Source organism: Belonocnema kinseyi, chromosome 1, assembly GCF_010883055.1.
Source record: "Belonocnema kinseyi isolate 2016_QV_RU_SX_M_011 chromosome 1, B_treatae_v1, whole genome shotgun sequence".
NCBI classification, from domain to species: Eukaryota; Metazoa; Arthropoda; class Insecta; order Hymenoptera; family Cynipidae; genus Belonocnema; species Belonocnema kinseyi.
This window is the reverse complement of record NC_046657.1, coordinates 95,544,549-95,567,384: the sequence shown is the minus strand read 5'-3', so window position 1 is coordinate 95,567,384 and position 22,836 is coordinate 95,544,549. Positions and strand designations below refer to the sequence as shown.

At 31.8% G+C, this 22,836-nt stretch overlaps 1 protein-coding gene across 4 annotated transcripts in view; it reads left to right on the top strand.

The window, feature by feature from the left end:
- The first annotated feature begins 1,609 nt into the window (after nt 1-1,609).
- LOC117181271 (protein sidekick) overlaps nt 1,610-22,836 on the top strand; it is a 96,958-nt gene continuing 75,731 nt past the window's right edge. For all 4 annotated transcript variants that reach the window (XM_033374057.1, XM_033373854.1, XM_033373976.1 and 1 more), the window contains exon 1: nt 1,610-2,703. In XM_033374057.1, the coding sequence (XP_033229948.1) occupies nt 2,595-2,703 (109 nt within the window). In that variant the 5' untranslated portion in view covers nt 1,610-2,594. The remainder of the gene's footprint in view (nt 2,704-22,836) is intronic.

Below are 22,836 nucleotides of genomic sequence, written 5' to 3'. Positions count from 1 at the left end.
TTTCAAAAGTGATTTCTCGAGCGAATGATTTCCTTTTTTTTTTTAGTTTTCGTGTAAAGGCTGGGCCGTGCAGTTCTGAAATTTGCTTAGATTATGCTCTGGAAATAGCAATTTATATTTTTTTCAATCTTTCTAATTTCAACAAGGAAAAACTTTCAGGTTGATGTGAATATAAAAATGATAGGGTGAGATAGAGAAGAGAGCATTGAAAGTGATAATCATACATTGAGATTGACAAAGAAAGAAAGAAAAAGACGTTGCTAGGTTTAATATAGGATGAGATATAGAAGGGAAGATTGAAAAAGATAGATGGGAATTGAGACTAACAGATATATAAAAAGATTGACATGAATAGATAAAGGGCAGGATTATATAGAGAAGAGGGAATTGAAAAAGATAGACGTGAATTTAGGTTGATACAGATAGAATGGGATATACTTTCTCTATTTCTTTTTGACATAAAGATTAAAATTATTCAATCTGATAGAATCTCTATGATAAGATTACAATATCCGAAGCGACAATGTTTTAATTAGGATTCATATACTATTTTGTGTGAGAAATAGGAATCTGAAAGTTTGAAAGCGAAGTCTCGAATAGTTTTCCATAACGATTTTTTTTTTACTTTTTTCAATTCCGAGACCAATTAGGGGGCGTTCGAAAAGGGGTACGGGGGATACCTGCATTTTTTGATTATTTAATTTAACAGAAAAGATCGATATCTCAAAAACTATTCGAGATATTGATTTAAAGATTTCAGATTCTTTTTTCTGGAAACAAATTCTGTCGTTACACATAAGAAGAAGAAAAAATAAATAAAAAATAAAATTAATAATTTTAACGCGAAACATCGATATATCGAAAACTATTTGAGATTTCGATTAAAAAATTTCAAATCCGTCTTTCACGTGAAAAATCCCATCGAAATTCATATTTATACATCATTTTAATCAAAAGCAAAAGTTAAGAGTTTAACATACAAAAATAGATATATCATAAAATATTCGAGATATCGATTTTAAACTTTCAGATTCGTGTTTCACGCAAAAAATCCTATATAAATCCACATTAAAAAATGTTGTCGCCACAGATACCATTATCTCCCCAACTTTATCTTTTTACTTTCAGCAGGGATTATTAAAGGAATAAAAAAGTATGTGCAAATTCTTGAATTTGCACAAAAATTTTCCGTTACCCAGGTGAAAATATCCACGTGGTTCAATATTTCACCTGTAAATCTACGTATTATAGGAAATCGCATGGAAATTCAAACGTTATTTTTAACTGTAAATATATCTCGTAAATGATGTTATTTTTAAATAAGTAAACAAAGGTGCTAAGCGGAAAATACCGCCTGAGAAAATGTTGAAAACTGAGGAAAGCCCGGATAAATCACCAAGTGAAGTTTTGTTTGGAATCTTTCCAAGATGTATATTTTCGAATCTGCATTACCGACACGTTAGTTGAGAAATTCCTCGCGAGATGACTTCGCCCTTCCAAATCATGATTTTTCTCCCCACCAACGCCACGCGCTTGGACGAAATCCCCGCATCTCTCTGTCATGCGCCTGAACGCGATTTTGACGTGCATTCCTTTCATGAACCGAGCCGTTGCCCGTTGGTGGAGCAACTATGCCAGAACTCGAGTCCCTACAAACCCTTTGAACTCTGCGCCTGCGGAAATTCAATATAAATAATTTACCCCCACCAAATTTCGCGCGAATTTCGAAGAATACGTGAGTGAAAAAGGATTCAGTTTTCCAACGATACTCAGTGATACAGTGGATAGTGGAACCAGGTGATTCAGCGGGGTTGCCAGGTTGCACCAGGTGAACGTCAAAGCGTGCCTCTTACCTGAAATCGTGTCGCAGGTTTGACCGTGCGCGCAACGTGTCAGGTCACTCGAATCGAAAAATATTTTTATTCCATGACCCGCTTTTCAGTCTGTTTCGTGAAACAACTACTACCAGCATTCCAAAAAAGTAACGGTCTCCTTTGAAATTCAAGGTACAGGTACATGGGAGAAAAGCCGTTGCACACAAACTTTCGCCAATCCTTGATTCCGGGATTTAATTATCAATTGGCCTCACGCTTGTTTTTTCGCCAATCAGCACTCTCAAATGAAACTGATGCGAGTACACGTGTAGCGTCGAAGGTGAAAACAATCCGCGATCCGAAGCGTTTCGCAACGCAACAAGTGGTTTTCAAACGCGGGAAAGAGAAGGAAAGCCATTCCATTTTCTAAGCTCGATGACAATGGGATTGTCTGTCAAAAGTATTTCTGTTGTGAAGGAGGGTACGATCTTAAGGTTCGAAGGGCCCCGTCGAGTGGTAAAGAAATAATGCGCCGTTGCCAGGTGTGTCGTGGGCGACGGTAAGGGCTCACAATAAGGAACTTAAAAAGGAAGAAGTGAAGAAAAGAAAACAAGGGAGAAAAGTTTTATGTACAAATCTACAGATAGGAAAACTATGGCGATTTGTGAAATGTGGAAAGTGGTCGGATTTTCGACAGCGTCTAGTGTTAATAGTTAAAATAGTGGTTGTGAATTAGTTAAAAAAAAAAGCTTGGCAGGACGTTGACAACTGCCAAGCACAATGGAGGAACCGTGTCGGCGTTTTAAGGCAGGATTGTCGATTGTTTTTAGCAAAATAACTTTAGTGTTTTTTCTGATGGCACTCGTCCTAGGAAGCGCTTGGAGCACAGGTAAGTTAATGTTTTTATTGTTTATTGTTAAGCTTTACTTTTCAGGGAAGAAGGATTCGTAAAATTAAAAAATTTAAAGAGTCTGGAGCGGGTATTGCTATTAAAGTAGAGGCAATTAAATTGAGAAAAGCCTTTAAAAAAAACATCATAGAAATTAAGTTATGGCATTATTATTGGGTTAATTGTGTATTGGCCTCGGAGTCAGAATGGGTTTGAAAAGGGTCCGCGCCCTAAATTTATAATAGTTTAAAACCGTAGTTTTTAAAATTTAAATGATTATATTTAAAATCATTTAATTAGGTATTTTCACTTTATCGCCATAGGTAACTTCCCTCCGTCGAGTGCTAAGTGGACAATAGTAGTACCAAAAGCGCGGGATTAAACTTTATTTTGTTGTCACTGATTATTATTACGGAATTTTCTATTAAACTAACCGGCCAAGTATGGCGCTAAATTTCCCGTAAATTCGTCGTAATCATTCTTAAATCGATATTATTATTTCATTTAATATTTCGGAAAAAATACAAAATAACTTCTGAATACACAGTAACAAATGATTTTTTAAGAAGGTATTAACAAAATAAAATTTATTCCCATTCATTTGGTGCCAATCTTTTCCGAAGCACGGAAATGCCCGTTAGTCTCGATTAAGTTACTATACTGTAGTATTTTTACAATATACTATACTCTATAGATTTTGTACGTATTTCGGGGTTGGCACCCGGTTATTTTCGTCCATGACAACCAATTTTACTAGACGTTTTTGAGAAATACGATTTTTTCATTTTGAATGACTAAACATCTCATTTTTGTTGACAACGCAAGATATAAGTTCAATATATGTTTAAACTCTTTCCCAATAGATTCTTATGGTGTCTGAGCTTTAAAGCGAAGAAAAATAGGATTTTTATCTCTAAAATTAAAGAAGCATATTTTTTTAGATTAATATCATTTTCAAAAGAGGCTCACGACTAGTGTCGATTGAGGATGTACAATCAAAAGTCGCCAATGTTTAAATTGATTTATAAAATCGACAAAAGTAGATCTATTGTTGAATTCTGCAAATCTTGACGGAGGCTTCTGAACGTACTTGAGAAAAAAATCGTAGGTTAACATAGTTTATTTAACAGTAGTTATGTGGAGTTTTAGTTTTTGCTTCCTCTTTAGGGAAAAGTTACAATTCTTATTAAATCGTAATGATCAAGGCATCATTTCATTCTTTGAAAGATTCTCTACAATTAAAATAGATCTACTTTTTTCGATGTTATAAATCATTTCAAAGATAGACAAGTTTTAAAATTGACTCTGCGATATTGTACATCTTTAAGGTTAACCCTAATAGTATTACGCGTTTTTTTAGAAAAAACAATTTTAACGATTAAAAATCTTTTTCCTCAAAAAGGACGCAAAATAAGAATAAGCTGTTCATGGTTCAAAATTGTTTAAAATTGACTAAAACCGTGTACATTTTAACCAACCTCAACCTTAAATGTTTTTTTTTAGTTGAATGTCAATGTTAAAAATATACTTCATCAGAATATTATGATTCCTGAGCTTCAAAGTAAAGAAAAATGTTTTTTTTTCATCTAAAATTGAATAAGCCTAATTTTTATAATAAATATAACATATTTTATTTAAAAAATATACTTAAATAGCTCATTTAGCCTATTTTTATCGACTATTTCTACCTTTCGAAAAAATGTGTTACAATACACAAGATAAAAATCCGGCAAGTATTTATTTTTATATATTATATGTAGTATAATTTTTTCTACTTCTTTCTAAGATGTCTTGATTACTTCATATATAATTAATTTAAATTTTGTACTTATACTGAAATGTTCTAGCTCTAATAAAATCATTTTTATTATCCTTAATTCCTATTTTTAATTCTGAAGAAATAAAGATTGAGAAGCATTGTAAACATCAAAATCAATATTCCTTAAAAATATTAACTTATTATAATAATAAATATATTATTAAATAGGAAGACTGTTGTAATTATAAAGAGTAAACAGTGTTTATGTTAGTAATAAATATTTACGATGTGGCATTGCAGTCACGCTCAAGTTTTATTTATAATTATAAAAAAACTTAGTTAATCGTTTAAACTTTTTAAAGGATGAAACGAAATATTTATTTTCGTCATTAGAATGCTTCCTTGTTTTAATTTCATAAGAATTAAAAATAAAAATGTGTGATAATAAAATAGAATGCAGAGTCAATAGATATTAAAAAGAAGGTTTTAAATTGACCATATTCAAGGTATTGACCCTTAAATGGCACAACTGCTTTTTATTACGTCAATGGCACAACGGGTGTTATTAACCCCACGTGTTGAAACATATCCCGCGCAGCCGCCATTGAATATTTTTGCACGAAAAATGTATGCAATGTAGTTTGAGATATGATTTTTTAAATGGAATCGGTTTTATAGTCATTAGTTTAATTTAAGTTAGTTAAAAAGCATTTTTAAAAATCTCAGTTTTTTACCTAAACATTCATAACTCACGTAATTTTTAATATTTTCACCTAAAAGTTTAGGCTTATACTCTTGAGATACTACACTTTAAGAAAAAAATTTATTTATTTATTTTGCAAAATGGAAACTCGATTTTATTGTAAAATAAAACACCATATTTTTCCATGTTCAAATCAATTTATTTTTATTCGAATGCACATAAATAGTTGATAAAAAATAAAAAAGGAAAATAAAAAACAATTTTTCAAAGTTGTAATTAACTCTCTCAAACCTACACAGTTGCTGCAAAGGCCTGCGCGGTGCTCATAGCTCATCGGGCGATTGTAAGCATGCATTTTTTCACGTGCATTTATTTGATTTTAAGCGTGCAAAATAATGAAAAAAAAAATGTATTTCACTTTATATGATAAACTTACGTTGGAAATTGAACGATAATCACCAATATCAATGGCACAAATTTTTTTGAAAATCACTTTTTTGCTCACTGACGGCGCAACGGGTAATAAATACCCCACAGTTTTACAAGGTCTACTTTGAGATGATGCCCAACTTATGCTGACGTTTGTCGCTCTATACTAACCTACTCTACCTTTAGTTAGTGACTTCAATTACTGGTAAAAGTCGACACGTGGTCCATTTTCTCGAATTTAGTACGGTTAATGCGAGCTTAAAAATTTGTTGGAGTATTTTTTACCCATAGTGCCAGTTGAGAGTTAAAGGGCAGAATCAAAGATATTCAAAAAATATTAGGTTATGTAGTAAGTGCAGCAGGCTTTTGAGTCCAGTAAGTGTTCGGGCGGCATATCTGACCCTTCCCATTGTAAGGCGATCGAGTTCGGCTCTGCAAGAATTCTGAATCATGAGAAAATAATAGTTATCTCAGATTTCGTTTCACTTCTAAAGTATATATTTGAAATCAAAAGATCAGTTGGCCAGACGTTTGCTAATGAAGATTTTCTTGAAGAAGTTTGTGACGATTTTTCTTTGCAGTGTATTTGAAAATTTATGATTGTAACTGGATCGTTTGGTGTAACGATATAGTCCCCAACTAACCTTCCGCAGTTTATTTTAAAATTTACAACTGGAGCAATTTTTGCATAAGTGTGCTTGTAATCTTCAGAATTTTTAATTGAATAATAATAAGCTTGGAGTGGTGAGAGAATGGCGTTCGTAAACGCGTTAATATGCAGCCAAACGCAAAGATGAAGCCTTATATGTGTGGAATCTTTCGCGCTTACATAGCATTCATATAGTTATAGAATAGTCAAGTAGGGGGTGTAAAATTGTAAATCCGACCAACACACACCCATCGACACGTGCTCCTCGCCTCTTTAATCAATGTAGAAACAGAGCCGAGAGGTCAGCGATTTAACTTGGTTCGCACAATTGGCTGAATTAACATCGTAATAAATCCCAATTAGAACGGCTCGTGCACCACTCTCGACTCTCTCGGCTCTTCCTTCCATTCACAGATTTCGTGCCCTACGAGGAGACAAGATAAGCTGCTAATTCCAAGGAAGACTAATTTTATTAACTAGAGGGCTTTTAATTTCCGGTGTCTTCCGTTCCATAGGGATCAGCAGGGGATTTAAAGAATTTACTTCCTTTGAATTTCCCTCTTCGCATTTAATTGAATGTGCTGGAAAAGGAGAGAGGATCAAATATCGATTAGGCCAGCTTATATTTTTCTAAATACATACTATAGACTAGCCTGGGAAAATGGAACGTACTGTGAAAAGAGAATCTTTCTTCTTGTGCTCGTCAGTCTGATCCCCTCCGTTTGGTAACCGTTGCGTTGTTTGACTTTCTGGGACATTTATATCTTGGACAATGCCAATGAAGAATACATGTTTCTTCATTGACTTAAAATGTATGTACACTTTTTAGGATCTTACATAACTTATAAACTTTCATTTTTAGGGTTTTACAATGTAATCAAACCTAATCTAGGGAACGATTCTAAATTAGAAGCGTTTAAAAACAAAAATTAAAATTTCCAAATGAGCATTTTCGAACAATTTTCATTGCAGTGTTGTCAAAACGAAAAATTATTGAACATTTCAAACCGAGTTTATTTAAATTTGAAACATTAAAAATTGAATAACTGTAAATTTATGTTGCGGGTGATTAAGGTTTGACAGATTGAAAAAGAATTTAAATGTAATTATTCATTTCAAAATTGCCCAATAATTTTGAGGGATTTTAATGTGAACCAAAAAATATTCACATTTCCAATCCAAAAATTGTTCTAACTTGGACCCTTTCTATTCAAAAATGTTCACTTCAATAAAAAATTTATCATTTTGAAAGATTAAATTTAAAATTATTTAATTTTACACTTTTAATTAAAAACTGTCTACTGTTACGGAATTTTCTGTAAGATTAATCCGTTTTCCAGCTCTTTCAGCACTAACGTTACATAAAATTCTGTAATTCTAGCCCTAGCGTTATACTTGACTCGTTAGTTTTATGGAAAATTTCATGATACTATAGTCAATGCCTTAAAATTATCGAATGAAAAATGTTTTAACATTAAAGAATTCAATGGGAAATGGTACAACAAAATATAAAAGATTTCCATTTGCATAACTATACAACTCTGAAGGAATACTATTATGAAACGGGCAATTTTTAACGTTTCAGTATAAAATGTTTCAATACCGTACTAAAAGTGAGACTTGGCGCAATAAAGTGCCGATACTGGGCCAAGTATCGGTGGAGGATCGGCAAATATAAATAACCAATATAGGCTGCCAGCACTGGCTCAAAACTGAGTCGATTAAAATGCCGATATTGGCCCAATAACCTTAGCCGACCTTTGACTGCCAAAATTGGACCAACACTAGGCCGTGTATTCAGCTCCGGCAATTCGCACTTGGGAAGTTTTCTTATTCAAACCATTGACTGAAAAAGAAAATAGTGCTAAAATATTTATTTATATTGAAAATTACTGATTACAAAGAAAACTTATTTTGCATTATTTTAAATTGTATTGGGAACAATATTTTTAGATAAAAAGAGTAGGGAAAAAAATATTACGTTCATTTGAACGTTCAAAACTCCGGGTACATTATGTTGAGACTTAAAAAGTAATCGTTTTTGCAATTAGACTTTCAAATGTTAATAGTAGTACTAGACCTGAAATTCGCATAAAAATGTACAATTTGAAATTCTGATTGTAGGAATTTAACAAATTTCAAAATTAACCGTTCACTCTTCCATAATTTCATGTGATGTAAGATGTAATTTAAAGTGATTGGATAAGTTTTTACTAATACGAAACTAAGCATTAGAAATATTTCTGATCAGAAAGTAAATTCACTGTTTCCCAATTTTGTCCCAATCGCTAGAAATTTTCGACCATTTCCTGGCTTTCCCGTTTCAGTAGTCACCCTGGACCAAAATGCTTTTCTATAGATTGGCAGTTAAGTAGCATCCATAAATTACGTAAGAGCTTTTGGGGATAGGGAAGACCGGAAGAGGGTTCAAGAAAACACTTAGATGACATCTTTACTGGTTTTTCGAAACATATAGTTTTTTTTACGATCTGTTTCATGGATGGGGAAGGGGGTGATACTGTTACGTCATATTTGTTGGCAAATTAACCCTTATAGCAAATCCGTGTATAAAAAATTATAGTATATACAACTTTAAAGTTGAGTAATTTTATAATACAAGATTGTAATAATGTTATAAAGATTTAATATCGGTATAATTAGATTATTATTTTTTCCCATTATTTTGTAAGAAAATATCCAGAAAAACAAAATTTTTTAACAAATTTTTTAATTATTACTACCCGAAAATTCTGTGAAGATTTTTTAAGTTTGTCGGAATAAGCTAAGATCTTTAAAAATATTTCAATGAATTTCCAAAAATTTCAAATAATTCTTAAGGGGAAAAAAATGGACCAAATGCATGGATGCGGTTCATTTTTGCCCTATTTTGCTATTACCTGTGTAAAAACTATTTTTTTCTATGTAAGTGTATTTGAAAAATAGTTTTTATTTTCTAATTTCTACTTATTGAAATAATACAATCATAATAATTATTATTCATCACAAAGATACACTGTAAAAAATACGTTTCAAAATTGCGCTTCATAGTTTAAATTTACACCTATAAAATGTCACTTTAGATGCATTAAAATTACAGGTTAGAAAGCAAATTTCCACATGTTGTGTAGAATGAAGTCTCTTACAGGTTTAATTCTATGACTTTGCATGAATTCATACGACGTATTGAAAATCACTACGTTCAGAGTGTGTAAAAAAGGGACTCACGTTGTGCATAGTAAAATTCCCCAGACTGGTAAAATTACCGAATGCGCATAAATTTCTATTTTCTAACGAAAATTTCTCCACTTTATAGTGATTTTGGATTCGTCCTTATAATATTCCACATTTGTATAACTTTCGCGATAGAGCTTTTTTTCGCTCGTTTGTTCGCGTGTTATGAGCGAACGTACATTTTAGTTTTCAAACTTTATAGCTCACTTTCGGCGAAAGCATAAATGCGAGTGACTGATTTTAAATTATAAATTTTATACCATATAAGCTTGCGTAATTATAAATATATTCTTAATATGATCTTAATGATTTAAGTATTTGTGGTTAGGTTGATATTTTGGAGAAGTTTTCCACTTTCCGTTGTTTTATTTAACGTCACATATTAAATTTCAGTTCAGTTGAGAATTTTACACTTTTGTACAATTTTAGACATTTCTGTACTAATTTCACGCCGCTGCGCGTGAGTCCACTTTTTACATACGTTTAGCATACTAAAATTCCACAACCTTTTTTTACAGTGTATTACAGAAATAAAGTTTTGTCCTATGCATTTGGCCCATTGTGTCCCTCTCAGCACTCAACGAAGAGAAGTTAGCTGGTGGTTGAAGTGAAAATACCTAATTGGTACACATAAAAACAACGTTTTTTTCCAAATTTTTGAAATTACAATGCCCAAAAGATCATTAAACATTTATTACGTTTATCAGGCTTTGCACTATTAAATCAACTATTAAATTCTATTTTGTAAATTGTTGTTACAATTATAAACGTAAGTAATTTAATAAAATATTTGAGCAAAATTTATGATCCCGTATCATGTTACATTCTATTAGTGTTTATTATTATCGCAATAGTCCTTTAAAATTTTCGGTATTTTAGGTCACGTTTAGCTTGTCGAAAAATGTAGACAAATGCATGAACAATATTAAATAATTGGAGATATATGTTAGTAATTAGAAAAATGTAAACACTAAGTCCTTGATGAATAATTATTCTACTATTCTGCTTCGAATTATTTGGTATATCGGGTGTCTCGGGTAGTAATTAACTAAATTGAATTTAACACGAGGTTTAACAAGACATGATTATAAATATTTGAAAAAATTATATGCTTAACATAGGCGCGGGTGGGGGTCCAAATCACTTTGTTACGACTTTTTACATTGGAGGATGTGGGGGTAAAAAAATTGGAAAATGTGTTACGTAACTTATGAATGGCCCCTTATCCGTCTTGATACTTTTATTCATTAGAAGCAATTCTATTACGTATTATCTTTCCTTTCCTTTTGTTTCTTTTCTCACATCAGCCACCTCTTGCACTGCATCAAGAGGTCTTTCAATGACACTTATCTTCTTCACTGCCGTATCACATCTTGCGTATATATAAACGTGATTGTATATTGTATGCTTAATGCTTATTTACAAACATGAGGTGGGGATCATACACCGTACGGTTATAAGATAATAATGCTAATGTATGTTTTAGTACCGCGTTCTCTGTAAGCATATTTCATTTCATGCACGATAGTTAAATGCTGTAAAAGATATAAATTTACACCACTTTTTATATAAAAAAATCTTAAATATAATTTTAGGTTTCATTTCTTCCGCATTCTTAGAATAAAGAGCAATAATATGGTTCCGCATCAAACGGATGGCGGCAATTTTCTACTTTAGATTCTTTAGGACTCTAATTCTAATACCTACTCCTATAAGTTTTAGAGCGATCACTTTCGATTCGTGTTGTGTCGTGTCATTTGATGAGGGTATCCTTTGTAGGCTTTAAAATACATTCCCACATTTTATGTGCTCTGAATCTACCTCAGTACAATTCTCCCTTTGTATAGTTTGAAACTTTTTCATTTTTCTTCCTTCCCTTATTCTTCACTCTTCTTTCTTCTCTGTATGGTCTTCAGAGTTTACTCATGTTTATATGATACTTTCTATGGAATGTATTCGACAGGAATAAGCGAACTTCTATCATTCATATCTGCAAAACACCTGGAAGTCATTCAAATAATTTGTTCATTTTGTATATTTTGAGATTTAGTCGGGATATAAATAAAAGATAATTATTAACAAGCAAGGTCAGGGAATGTCAGGGAAAACCTGACCGCGTCAGGGAATTGTAAATTGTTAAATTTTTGGTTGAAAATGTATCTATGTTTGTCTCGAGGTTTGTCTCGATGTTGGTAGAAATTGTATCTTTTTGGGTTAAAAATCATAACTTCTTGATTTAAAATTGTTCTGGTTGAGGTTTCAATTGTTTTTGGTTTAAAATTAAATTTTTTTTATATATAATTCAACGCTTTTGTTAAAAGCTCCTCTTTTTGGTTTAAAAATTAGTTTGTTTTAGATGAGGATTTAACTAATTTGTTGAAAGTTCGTTTTATTTTTATTTCATTCAACTGTTTTCTTCTGAAAATTAGCATATTTTATTATTTATCATGATTAAAATACATGTACTTTGGTTGAAAATTTAACTTTTGTGTTGAAATTTCCTTTTTTCTTGGTTTTACATAAATGGTTTGAACTCAGTGTTTAGTTCTTATAGTTTTGGTTCAAAAATTTATATTTTAAAGTTGAAAACGTGATTTGTGGATGACCCCTTATAACATTCTGTTTAATTATTGTCGCTAAAAAATTTTTAATTAAATTTATAAAGAAAACTTTTTTTCTTATTAATCTTATTGATCAGGGGAAAATTCAAAACCCTGAATGAAAGGAAAGCATTGTTTTTAATAAAGTTTTGCACCTCGTAGCAGATGTTGAGTGGTTTGAGTGAATAAAGGGTGAACGTAGGGGTAGTAACAAAGCTAAATACATAGACAGTATGGGTGAATAATGGCACGAAAGATATCTATCCGTCAGCTGAACGAAGTAACAATAGAGAAGGGCCATTGCCTGCCCTCTTAGAGAAGTTTCCCTTCGGTCGTGATTCTGCCATGTAAATTTACTACGATATTATAGTCTGATCTATTCCTAGACTGTAAAGTGTAAACGAGTCTTTTCCTTCAGCCATAAATCCTTCTGTTATAAACCTTTGCCCTATACTTCGTACGTGGTTCGTCAATTTTTTTTTTTCGAGTCACCTATGGCATGTGACTTTAATGCTGCATTCCAGAGAAAAGTTCTCGAATACCGTTATTAGTCATGAGGAAAGAAAGATACTTAAAAAAGAGAGGTTAACTAATCTAAAGAAGTAAAGGTCTTTCTCATAGGATTGATGGACATCAATAAACTTTATTGATTACCAAGGACACCTCATCCTCTTTTTTCTTTGTCTAGCGAGGGCCCCTTTGCTGCTCGCATCAAGTGAAGCACCTACGAGTACGTGTCTGAATGCTCCGTTCTCCGTGACCGGATGCCCCCTCTTCTTTTCTTTTTTTATTCTTCGACCACATCATCTTCATTATTTTCATGGCTCTCACCATTTACCCTACCTCTCTAAATACCTTGCGCCATTTTTCAGAAACTTGAGTGAATTCAGCTCTCTTCACCACCAGGGCAGAAAATAATGTCGATTGGTTCGAAAAAGCGTCCCACACCGCGCCGCGGTGGTAATTAATGTACGGGAAGGCTACTTTGGATGAAACGATCCCTGACGTTCTCATGCAGTGGCCGGAAACGAGAAAATCACTGCAATTCCGTATCACAGTACATTTTTGTCGGTCAATTTGTTCCCACAATGAAATCAACATGAGATGATACAACGCATTGATACATAACAGGATATACATTATTGGATTTGTCGTTTGATCCACCAATTGCAAATAAAAACGGTCTAATTTTGAGATTAGTTTCCTATCATAAAGCCTAAACTTCAGACATGACATGACGGAAATATATATATATATATATATTTTTTTTTTGTGTAGAAAAAATCACTAAGTATTGTTTTATAAGAGAAAAATACAATTTTCATATATTTGACTGCTCCTATTCTTAACATTTTTATATTTGAAAAAAACATTAAAGTAACCTGAAGTGTTTAGATTCTTGCACGAAATCATAAAATTACCACTTTCCGACTAAGAACGAACATAACCTAAAATTGTTTGATGAAGTTTTATTTAAACGTTAATTATGTTTCTTTAAAAATACCAATTTTCGGCAAAAAATAAAAACAGAAAAATTAATGTTTTTTTAATATTGACATTAATTCTAAATTGTAGATAAATTATTGCTCTTAAGCTCCGCTGGGATCCGAACTCAGGTATTTTGCATTCACGATCTGATGCTCTTACCCACTAAGCTACGGAGTTACGAGATTAATTTCTACGCAGTCCCAATAAGTTGAATTCCGACGTAATCCCTTATACTTGTAAGATTAATTTTTCAAATATTCGAATGTTTTATATTCTTAGATCCTGTGTAGAGATTTTGATGGGGCGCCGGTCGGGCCCCGATCGGGAAAAATGTGGTCCCGATAGGGTAATCTGTCTAGCGCCAGGCCGTAAATGAAACGCCCTACCCGACAGGGTCCAGATATGGGCATCCAAAATGGGGGCCCGATCTGGCCCCTTTATTTTTGTATTTCTATAATTAGTAAAATTTCAAAAGTTTTTATATTAATATTTTTTTAATGTATTGCTTGAATTTATCGATAAGAGTTTGCATATAGAAGAATACCATTCTTTTTTTGTCTTCTTAATATTCTTTTGGAATGATTTTTGTTTGACTTATGCACATGGGGCACGTGGGGGGAGATTCAAAAAGTGAGGTTATGTTCAAGAAAATATAAAAAGAATTTAATCTATAATGTTATTAATCCGAAAATTCATACATTTGGTATAAGATAATCTCTATTTTCACAATATCAGCAACAAAATATAAAATCCTAAAAAGCTGGCAAAAAATTTTTTTCTTCACATAAATAGTAAATGCGCTCAAAATGACGACGCCTTCCCAAATACATTGCTGGAAATCTTCAGAAGCTTAAAATGAATTGTGATGTTGATTCTAGCGAATTAAAGCTTACCTTTGCCTTCATTGCGGATATAAGAAATCTCACCAACAATTCTGCGATTCCGAACTCGCAATGTACGATTTGCTTTTGGCATTTTAAATTCTGCGAAAGAAAAACAATTTCATGACGATAAAAGAAAACTTTACACAATCTTGTCTAACCTAACCCGATCCGACGTGGTTCTGACGCCAGCCACACCATCTGTCCCCTTGTGACCACATGTGGAAAATCCGATCGGAACTCGGGAATAAGTTGGGCAATTTCTGCACGGGATGTTATGGTTTTGACCAGATAAAATGTATTTAATAATTTGAAGTTAATAAATAATAATACACTATATAATATAATAATAATAAATAATACTTGTCTAAAATCAATATTTTTTCAATATTTTTATTTAATTTAATTTTTAAATATCGGCAATCTAAAAGACATGAGTTCGGATCTCAGCGGAGCTTGAGAGCAGTTTTTTCACAATTTAGAATAAAATATCAATATTTAAAAAATATATATTTTAGGCCAGTAGACAACAAACAATTAACATCATATTATTCAAATGAAAAATAACTGGCTTCTGAAATAGCGCAAGGACACCATTATTGCACCTTACTGCTCAGTTATTCAAACCTGTGAGTTTTTCCCGAAAATTATAATGATGTTTATATCAACATACTAATTTCCGGTGAAACACATCAATGTAACTTGAAGTTGTTGCAAAATGGTAAATCTTCTGTGAGATATAATGGCCTTTGTCTGAAATAACCGATTTCCAGTGAAGAACGTTAATATAACCTTTAACTGGTCAGAAATTTAAACCATTGTCGATTTATAATAATTTTTCTTTTACAATATCTATAATACCAGTTTTTTATGTAAAACGCTAACATAACCGAAAACTTAAACTAAATTATCACCTTTAAGATCTAACCATTTTTGTTTTAAAATGTCAATTTCTGATTAAAAAACCAAATCGAAAAACGTAAATAATTGTTTTAAAAAATGTGCCTTTGAAGTCTAATAATTTCTTATTGAAAATGCCCTTTTCCGATGTAAAACGATAACGTAACCTAAAATTGTTGACAATTAGGAATTTAACTGAAGCTATTTTTTAAAATGCTAATTTCCAATGAAAAAAATAATTCTACCTTCAAGTTTTAGAAATTTCAAGTCTTCTTCGAAACTTTCTGAATTCACGTTAAAATTCTTTTTAAAAAAAGAGAGACTAAATCCCAGCGAAAAGCACTAGCATAAAACATTTATAATATTTTTAATAATTTATTAGATTTTCCTTTTTCTATTTTTCACGTAAATATTCCACACTTTGTTTTGTATTTTTTCTTTGCATTGTAGTTCCTCTAGGCTTTTAATAATTTCTTTATTAATGGCCGCGAGTGAAAGACTTCTTCAAAACTTCATGACTTTTCTTATGAAAAAATAGCAATTTCCATCTAAAACACTATAACCTAAAATTGCTGCAACGAAACTTAATGATTTTTCTTTAAAATTTAAATTCATTAATGCCATAGTTACTAGGATGGGCCAATAAAATAAATAAATGATTAGATTCATTGTCAATAGCACTTAAAAGTTTCATTGTGACATTACGAACAAATTCAATGACAAAAAATTTGAACTATTAGGCAAGTCGATAAAAAATTTCTATATTTTTAATTTTTTAATTTTTGTGTATGGAAAAAGATTAAAAATAATTTTTTTGTTTTGCTTATGGAAGTGAATAGCTTTAGACGGATAAAAGTAAGAAAACATTTTTTTCTTCGAAGTATAATATTTAAAAAATGAAACCTGCACTTTCGTTCATTTGTATCTAAAGCTGCCAAACAAAATGTTTTATTCTTTTGTTGATCTTTTTAAAAAACTAGAGAAACACGTACATATTTTTAAGTTTTAAACAATTTTTTTTCTTTTTTTACAGATATTGTTTGAAAATGGCTTATGTTTCAAGATCTGTAAAAAAAGAGAAGTTGTTTAACTTATAAATGTGTACATTTTTCCTTAGTTTATTTTTTATTACAAAGAGCATAGAAAAATTAAAAATAAATTTGTTTGCAACTTTAAATAATTTATGTTTTAAGCCTCGATTATATTCAAGATCTCTTTAAAAAGGTTTGTTCTTAAAATCTGTGCAAAAATGGACGCTTGCAGGCATTAGAAACGTTGGACCTCGAAAAACGCAATTATCGTGATAAATGAAAAAAAAACAGTTACATAATCTAAAAAATAAATAATTTTCTCTAAGAGTTGTCTAGGGAGAACTACCCTGCAGTATATAAAAATTTACAGTAGATAATCTTAATTAACTATAAAACTGGTAAAAAATGTGAATTTTTTACATTCTCATCAAGAGAAGGTATTAGATTTGTGTAAAATTTGACCCCCCCCCCCCCGTTTTTGTCAAATTTCCACGTTTTGAGAACCCCTGAATACGAAAAACAGGGTTTTACGAATCTGACTTTCTATCTGTGTAAAACCAAAATTTCCCAGAGTTATAGCATTTACAAAATTCCAAAAAACACACGAAAATAAACATTTTAAGCCAAATAACGCACGATATGAAAAATAGCCAAGAGAAGAAAAATGTTTCTTTTTTAATGCCCTAAAAGAATATTCTAACAACATTTTGAATTTTTTTGAAAAATCGAAAATTCAAATTTTGACAGCATAAAAAAATAATGGAAAATAAAAAATTACATTTTGCGGTTAAACTGTGCAAAATAGGTGAAAAGATGGCTTAACAAAAATTGTGCGTTTTAAAAAGATCTACAAATTTGTTTTAAATCACTTTTTTATAGCATGCGTATTTTGTGTTTTAATCGTGAAAAACGATATTAACAATCAAAAATCAGCTCGCTGCGTGGGCATATTCTCATCACAACTTATGTTTTTCAATTTTCTTATTCGTCTCGTGTGTAAGTTTTCAAAAAAATTACTTTTTTTGAAATGTTTTTAATGCTATTTTTCACGATTCGAACAAAAAACAGAACTACCAAAACCCCGTTCTTGTCAAATGTCCACGTTTTGCGACCCCCTGAATCCGAAAAATAGGTTTTTACGAATGTGTCTGTTTGTGTTTGCGTGTGTCTGTAGATTTTTAGTTTGTCAGCAGGATAGCTATCGAAAGAATTCAAGGATTGGATTGGTCTTTGATATACTCTTTTAGTGTCCTAAAATAAAGGTCAATAGAAGAAAAATGTTTCTTTTTTAATGCCCTACAAGATTATTCTAAAAAAAAAAAGAGTTTTTGGTTTCGTACCTAAAAGAGTGCCGCACATTGGGAAGAAAAATGACTTGTGTGGTTCAGAATATCCTACAGCCTAAAAATCTTCACCGATTTCGAAAAAAAATCGGAAAAAAGCTAATAAGATTTCTAAGAGAGTTGGCCAGCCTAATTTTTGAATTAGGGTTTCAATTTTTTTTATAAATAAACAAATATGACGAAGAGAAGAAAAATGCTGCTTTTTGAAAGCCCTACAAGATTATCATAACAACTTTTTGAATTTTTTTGAAAAATAAAAAATTCCGATTTTGACAGCATACAAAATAATGAAAAATCCAAAAAGTACATTTTTCTGCCAAACTGTGCAAAATACGTTAAAAGATGACAGAGAAAAAATTGTAAATTTAAAAAAGATCTACACGGAAAAAAATTCTTGACGCGAACGAGTGAATCGAGAATATATTAAACTCAAAGAAATTGTACGCTTGGATTAGGTAAAACGTTTAGTTAGAAGAGTTAAACGCTTAGTTACTTTATGTGAATTGTTCTCGTAAATCAGTAATTTGGACAAAATTGCTAAGTTCGAAAGTTTATTATTTTCGACAGATTATGTGTAATGCATTTGGAGGTCAAGTTTGTTGTTTTTATCGCGTTTCTTGATATTTCAATATAGTTATCGCCTATAATCGAAACAAATGTAAATTATTATTACTGCATCATAAACTCCATTTAATATTAACATTCGCGCACATTTTAAGTGGTAAAAAGCGTTTAATTGTCCAAAGTAAATCTCAACTGTCACTGCTCTCGATTAGACCGTCGCCATTTTATTTCGCTGTCCCCATAATGCACCGGCGCTCTTCCTATAATTGCTTCAGACACCTATTCTTAATATTCCTATTATAGCTATACTTATTCGAGGTTTGACTATAGGATATCCCTGGTATATGGAAAATGGTCAAGGATATTCATTTTCGCTGATCCAGGGATCTTTCTAAATTCCTTCGTTCGTTTTCAACTAAATGTTTAGCTATAATAAGGAATAATATCCCTGTCACAGCTCGATTTTTTTTTTACCGTGTACAAATTTGTTAATAACCACTTTTTGGTAGGATGCGTAGTTTGGGCTTTTTATCATGAAAAAAATCAAGAACAGTAAAAAAAACTGCCCGCTGCCTGTAAGTTTGGTAAACAATAAACCAAAAAATAGTGTCAATTTTTAGTTATTAAAAATTCCCTAAATTTTATGTGTGTTAAGGAGCCATTTGAAAAAGATATCATATTATTTATCCAGTAAACTTATTTTAATTGTAAGTATAGTAATGATAAATTATAATTATCAAGAATCGAGTATTCTTTCATGTCCAGAATCAATACCAAAAGCAATCATCTACTGATGGATAAGAGTGTCAAAATCGTACTTGACCGGGTCTAAGAAAATGTTTAATACAGCTAACGGACTAATTTCGTGATATTTTGTTCTGTAACAATTCAGTTGAATATGTAAGCTTGATTTAAAAAAATGTTTCTTTATTTTTTAAAACTGATGAAGTTAAATGCTGTAGGATTTTTTCCTATCTATTTTATGGTTGATTCCCTTAATGATTCTTATTCGAAAATATAAACTGTGGTATCATAAGATCACCTGTAGGCTATAATCTATGTTCTAACATCTATACCATCCAATATAATCCGTCTTGAGATCAAATGATACCTACTTTGGGATGCAGTGTGGGTTAATTCTTTTTTGAAAACAATGATTCTTGTTTTACAAGAAGCCATGTTCTCAAAGATAACTCGGAATCGGTTTGACCCCACTCAAGCAGTGGAGGGTTAATTCGAGTTCTGATCCTGACACAAATTACTGCAATCGCTAAAGCGTAATCTCGACGTAGATTGAAGGTGCATTAGAACTTGACCTTGACGGAGCATTAACTCCTATAAACTGGTTGACTCCCCTATCACACACAACCAGTTCGTTCTACTCGGCAGAAGAAAACGGTGAACTTAACAGACATTCCCCATATAATACGAACTTCTGAGCGGGTAGCGATGAAACTTGATTATTGCTATGCTAATTACTCTAAACAATGGACAAACGATTCCACGAGAACTAACTGTTCCATGAAGATTAGGGATAAATTAAAACTTTCTCACACGATTCTATCTTTAATATTCTCAGGGCTACTTCAGAGAATCCCATTTTCAAAAATCTTACGTTAAAAAACTACGTTACACTGCCAGAGATGGAGGGGGGGGGGCACAGAATGTGCCATAATACATACATAAAAATATAAATGTGTATTTATGTTTATTTTTTTACAGATTTTTTTCTAAATTCAATAAATAGTCATTAGGCCACAGACCTTGCTGTCGTTCTCTAAAATTCGGTTCATGGTCAACATTCTCATGATTTATGATTGAGAAAGTATTAGATTATACGAAATTTGACATCATAGTTTTTCAACGGATATCCACGTTTTGAGACCCCCTGAAGCTGAAAATCAAGTTTTGGCTATAGCGTCTGTCTGTTAGTCCGGACGTCCGTCCGTCCGTCCGAAAGACGAATAAAATCGAGCTTTGGCACACTTTCTTTAGGTCCTAAGAGAAATTTTTTTAGTTTTAACCATTTATCGATAGGACTCAATTTTATATTTTATACGTGGAAAATGAATAAATAGAAATTCTACTTTTAAGCCAAACGACGACAGATAAGTTAAAAAGATTAAGAGAAAAATTGTAGCTTTTAAAAAGACATACTATTTTTTCCTGCACTGTTTTTTAATAGGACTTGATATTTTGGTTTTAGTTTTCGAAAATACTATGAAAAAATGGAAAATTTGAATTTGGAGCGTAGCGAATCAAAATTCGAGAAAAAGTCTTTAAGAGTAATTATATATATTTTTTAAGTCCTCTACCGAATTTCTCTCAACGATTTTTGATAGAAATAGTCATTTTGGTTTTATTTATCGAAAATATTCTGAAAAAAATCGAAAATTCAAATTATGAGCCCAATGACGCGAAATATGGGGAAAAGTTTTTGGAGGAATTTAAGCGTTTAAAAATTCATATAACATTGCCTTGAATTATTTTTTGACAGAACTCCTAATTTTTAATTTATTTTCTGAAATTGACATACAAAAATTGAACAATTCTATATAACGCTAAGTGACGCGAAATACGTGAAAAGTCGAAAAAATACTTGTAAGTGTTTTTGTTCTATCCATAAAAATAATATGAAAATAAAAATCCTATTTTCAGTATAACAACGCGAGATAGAGAAGTATATCTGAATAAAGCAATGTAGCTTTTTTCTCTAAGGTAATTCAAAAAATAAATATAAATTTTAAAATGTCTGTCAAAAATGAAGCGCGTGACGCGAGTGTTACGATGAGAATGTATACCTCGAAGTCTACCGAGCTTTGAGAAACTTAATCTTTAACTACATTTAATTACGTACGGATATTTAAGTATGAGCGCGAAACACGAGATCCGACAGGCGCGCTCAAACTGTACTGTACGCAATATCCGAAAGAGTGTTTATATCGGGAGTTGAGTGTAACAGTTTTTAGTTGCTAGAGCGTTCAAATCGGAATTAATGTTATCATTGATAATTTTTAAATACCTAGGAGAATACATTTTTTAATTTAAGGAGATTGATTTCCCAAAAAATGTGCCTTAAATTTCAAAAATAAATAAATTTTAAATATATAGAAATTTTGCAATGGTATTTTCAATTGGATTTATAAGATATATGCAGCTTCAAGGTGGAATCAGTTCAGATAATAGTCAGTGCAATCATTCGGAAGAGAAAAATAGCGTTAGCAAGCGAGATTCTCGTCTCGAGTGGAGAAGATCCCTTGGCATCAGTATCAAAAAAAAAACCTGGAGAGGGTTAATAAGAGAGTTATGTAGGGCGTGCACACACATAGTATCGTTCAAACCTGCTAACCGTGCAAGTCCTCGCTTCCCACAATCTTGTAACTCTCGAGATGAGTTACAACCTAGCAAACATGTTCTTCTATTTCCTCGAAATACTTGGTTTCTTTTTTATTTCATACACTATTTTCAAATGCCGCAAAATGTTGGAATTACATAAGTTATTAAATATTTTGTAACAAACAATCAAGCACTTAAATGTTTTCTTATAATTTTATCAAATTCAGCAGAATCTAAAACAATAAAAAATAACACAAATGTTGCAGAAAATTAAAAATAATTACACAAGATTTACAAATATAGCGTGATCGGTTTCCAGCCCAGTGACACGTGTCGTGGGCCACGCATCACATGGAAAAAAAATACACTTGTCTTCATCACTTTAACTTATGTTAGAGCAATACCTAAAGTTCAGTAGGCTTTTCGAAAAACCGACAACAATGAAATTTCAAAATTGTGATTTATGGAAACCAACACTTTTTTAGAGAATCATACTCATATGTATAACGTTATATTTGTCAAATAAATATAAATATCAAATATTTTATAATTTTGTTAAGCTTGACTTATTCCAATGATTCCTAAATATATCCCAGTTTCGAGGTCCGTTAAGATGGCAGGACCACATTGTAAAAATGGACTAAAAACCTATAGGGAATTTAGGGCTAATTTAATGCCCCATTGCCAAATTTAATGCTCTTCATTTAAACAAAAATACTAGCTTAACGCTAATCTAGCAGAACCACACATAAAAAAAAAAAACAAGTTTCTCAAAATTTCTTTGCTCTATAATTTAGGGCTCACTTAATGCCCTATTGTTAAATTTAATGCTCCGCAATTTTTCGGAAAAACCTGTGGTCATGCTAGTTTAACGTTAAGCTAGCAGGCCCACACAGAGGAAAAAACGACCTAGGAAATATTTCTTTGCATAATAATAAAGGGCTCATTTAATGCCCTATTGCCGAATTTGGTGCTTCGCATTTTTTTAAAAATCTGTCGTTCTGCTATATCTTAACATTAAGCTGACAGAAAAGAAACGCCTTACTAACATTCTAAAAAATATAGGCACCTCGATTTTTGTACAGATTTGCATGACAATCTCAGCAGAAAATTATTATTATTATTACACCATTAAGCCATTTCCCTTTCGGGGTTGGCGTGACTCACTCGGCAGGGGAAAGGAGTAGTGTGTGGATGGGATAGAGATTTTTCAGATTGA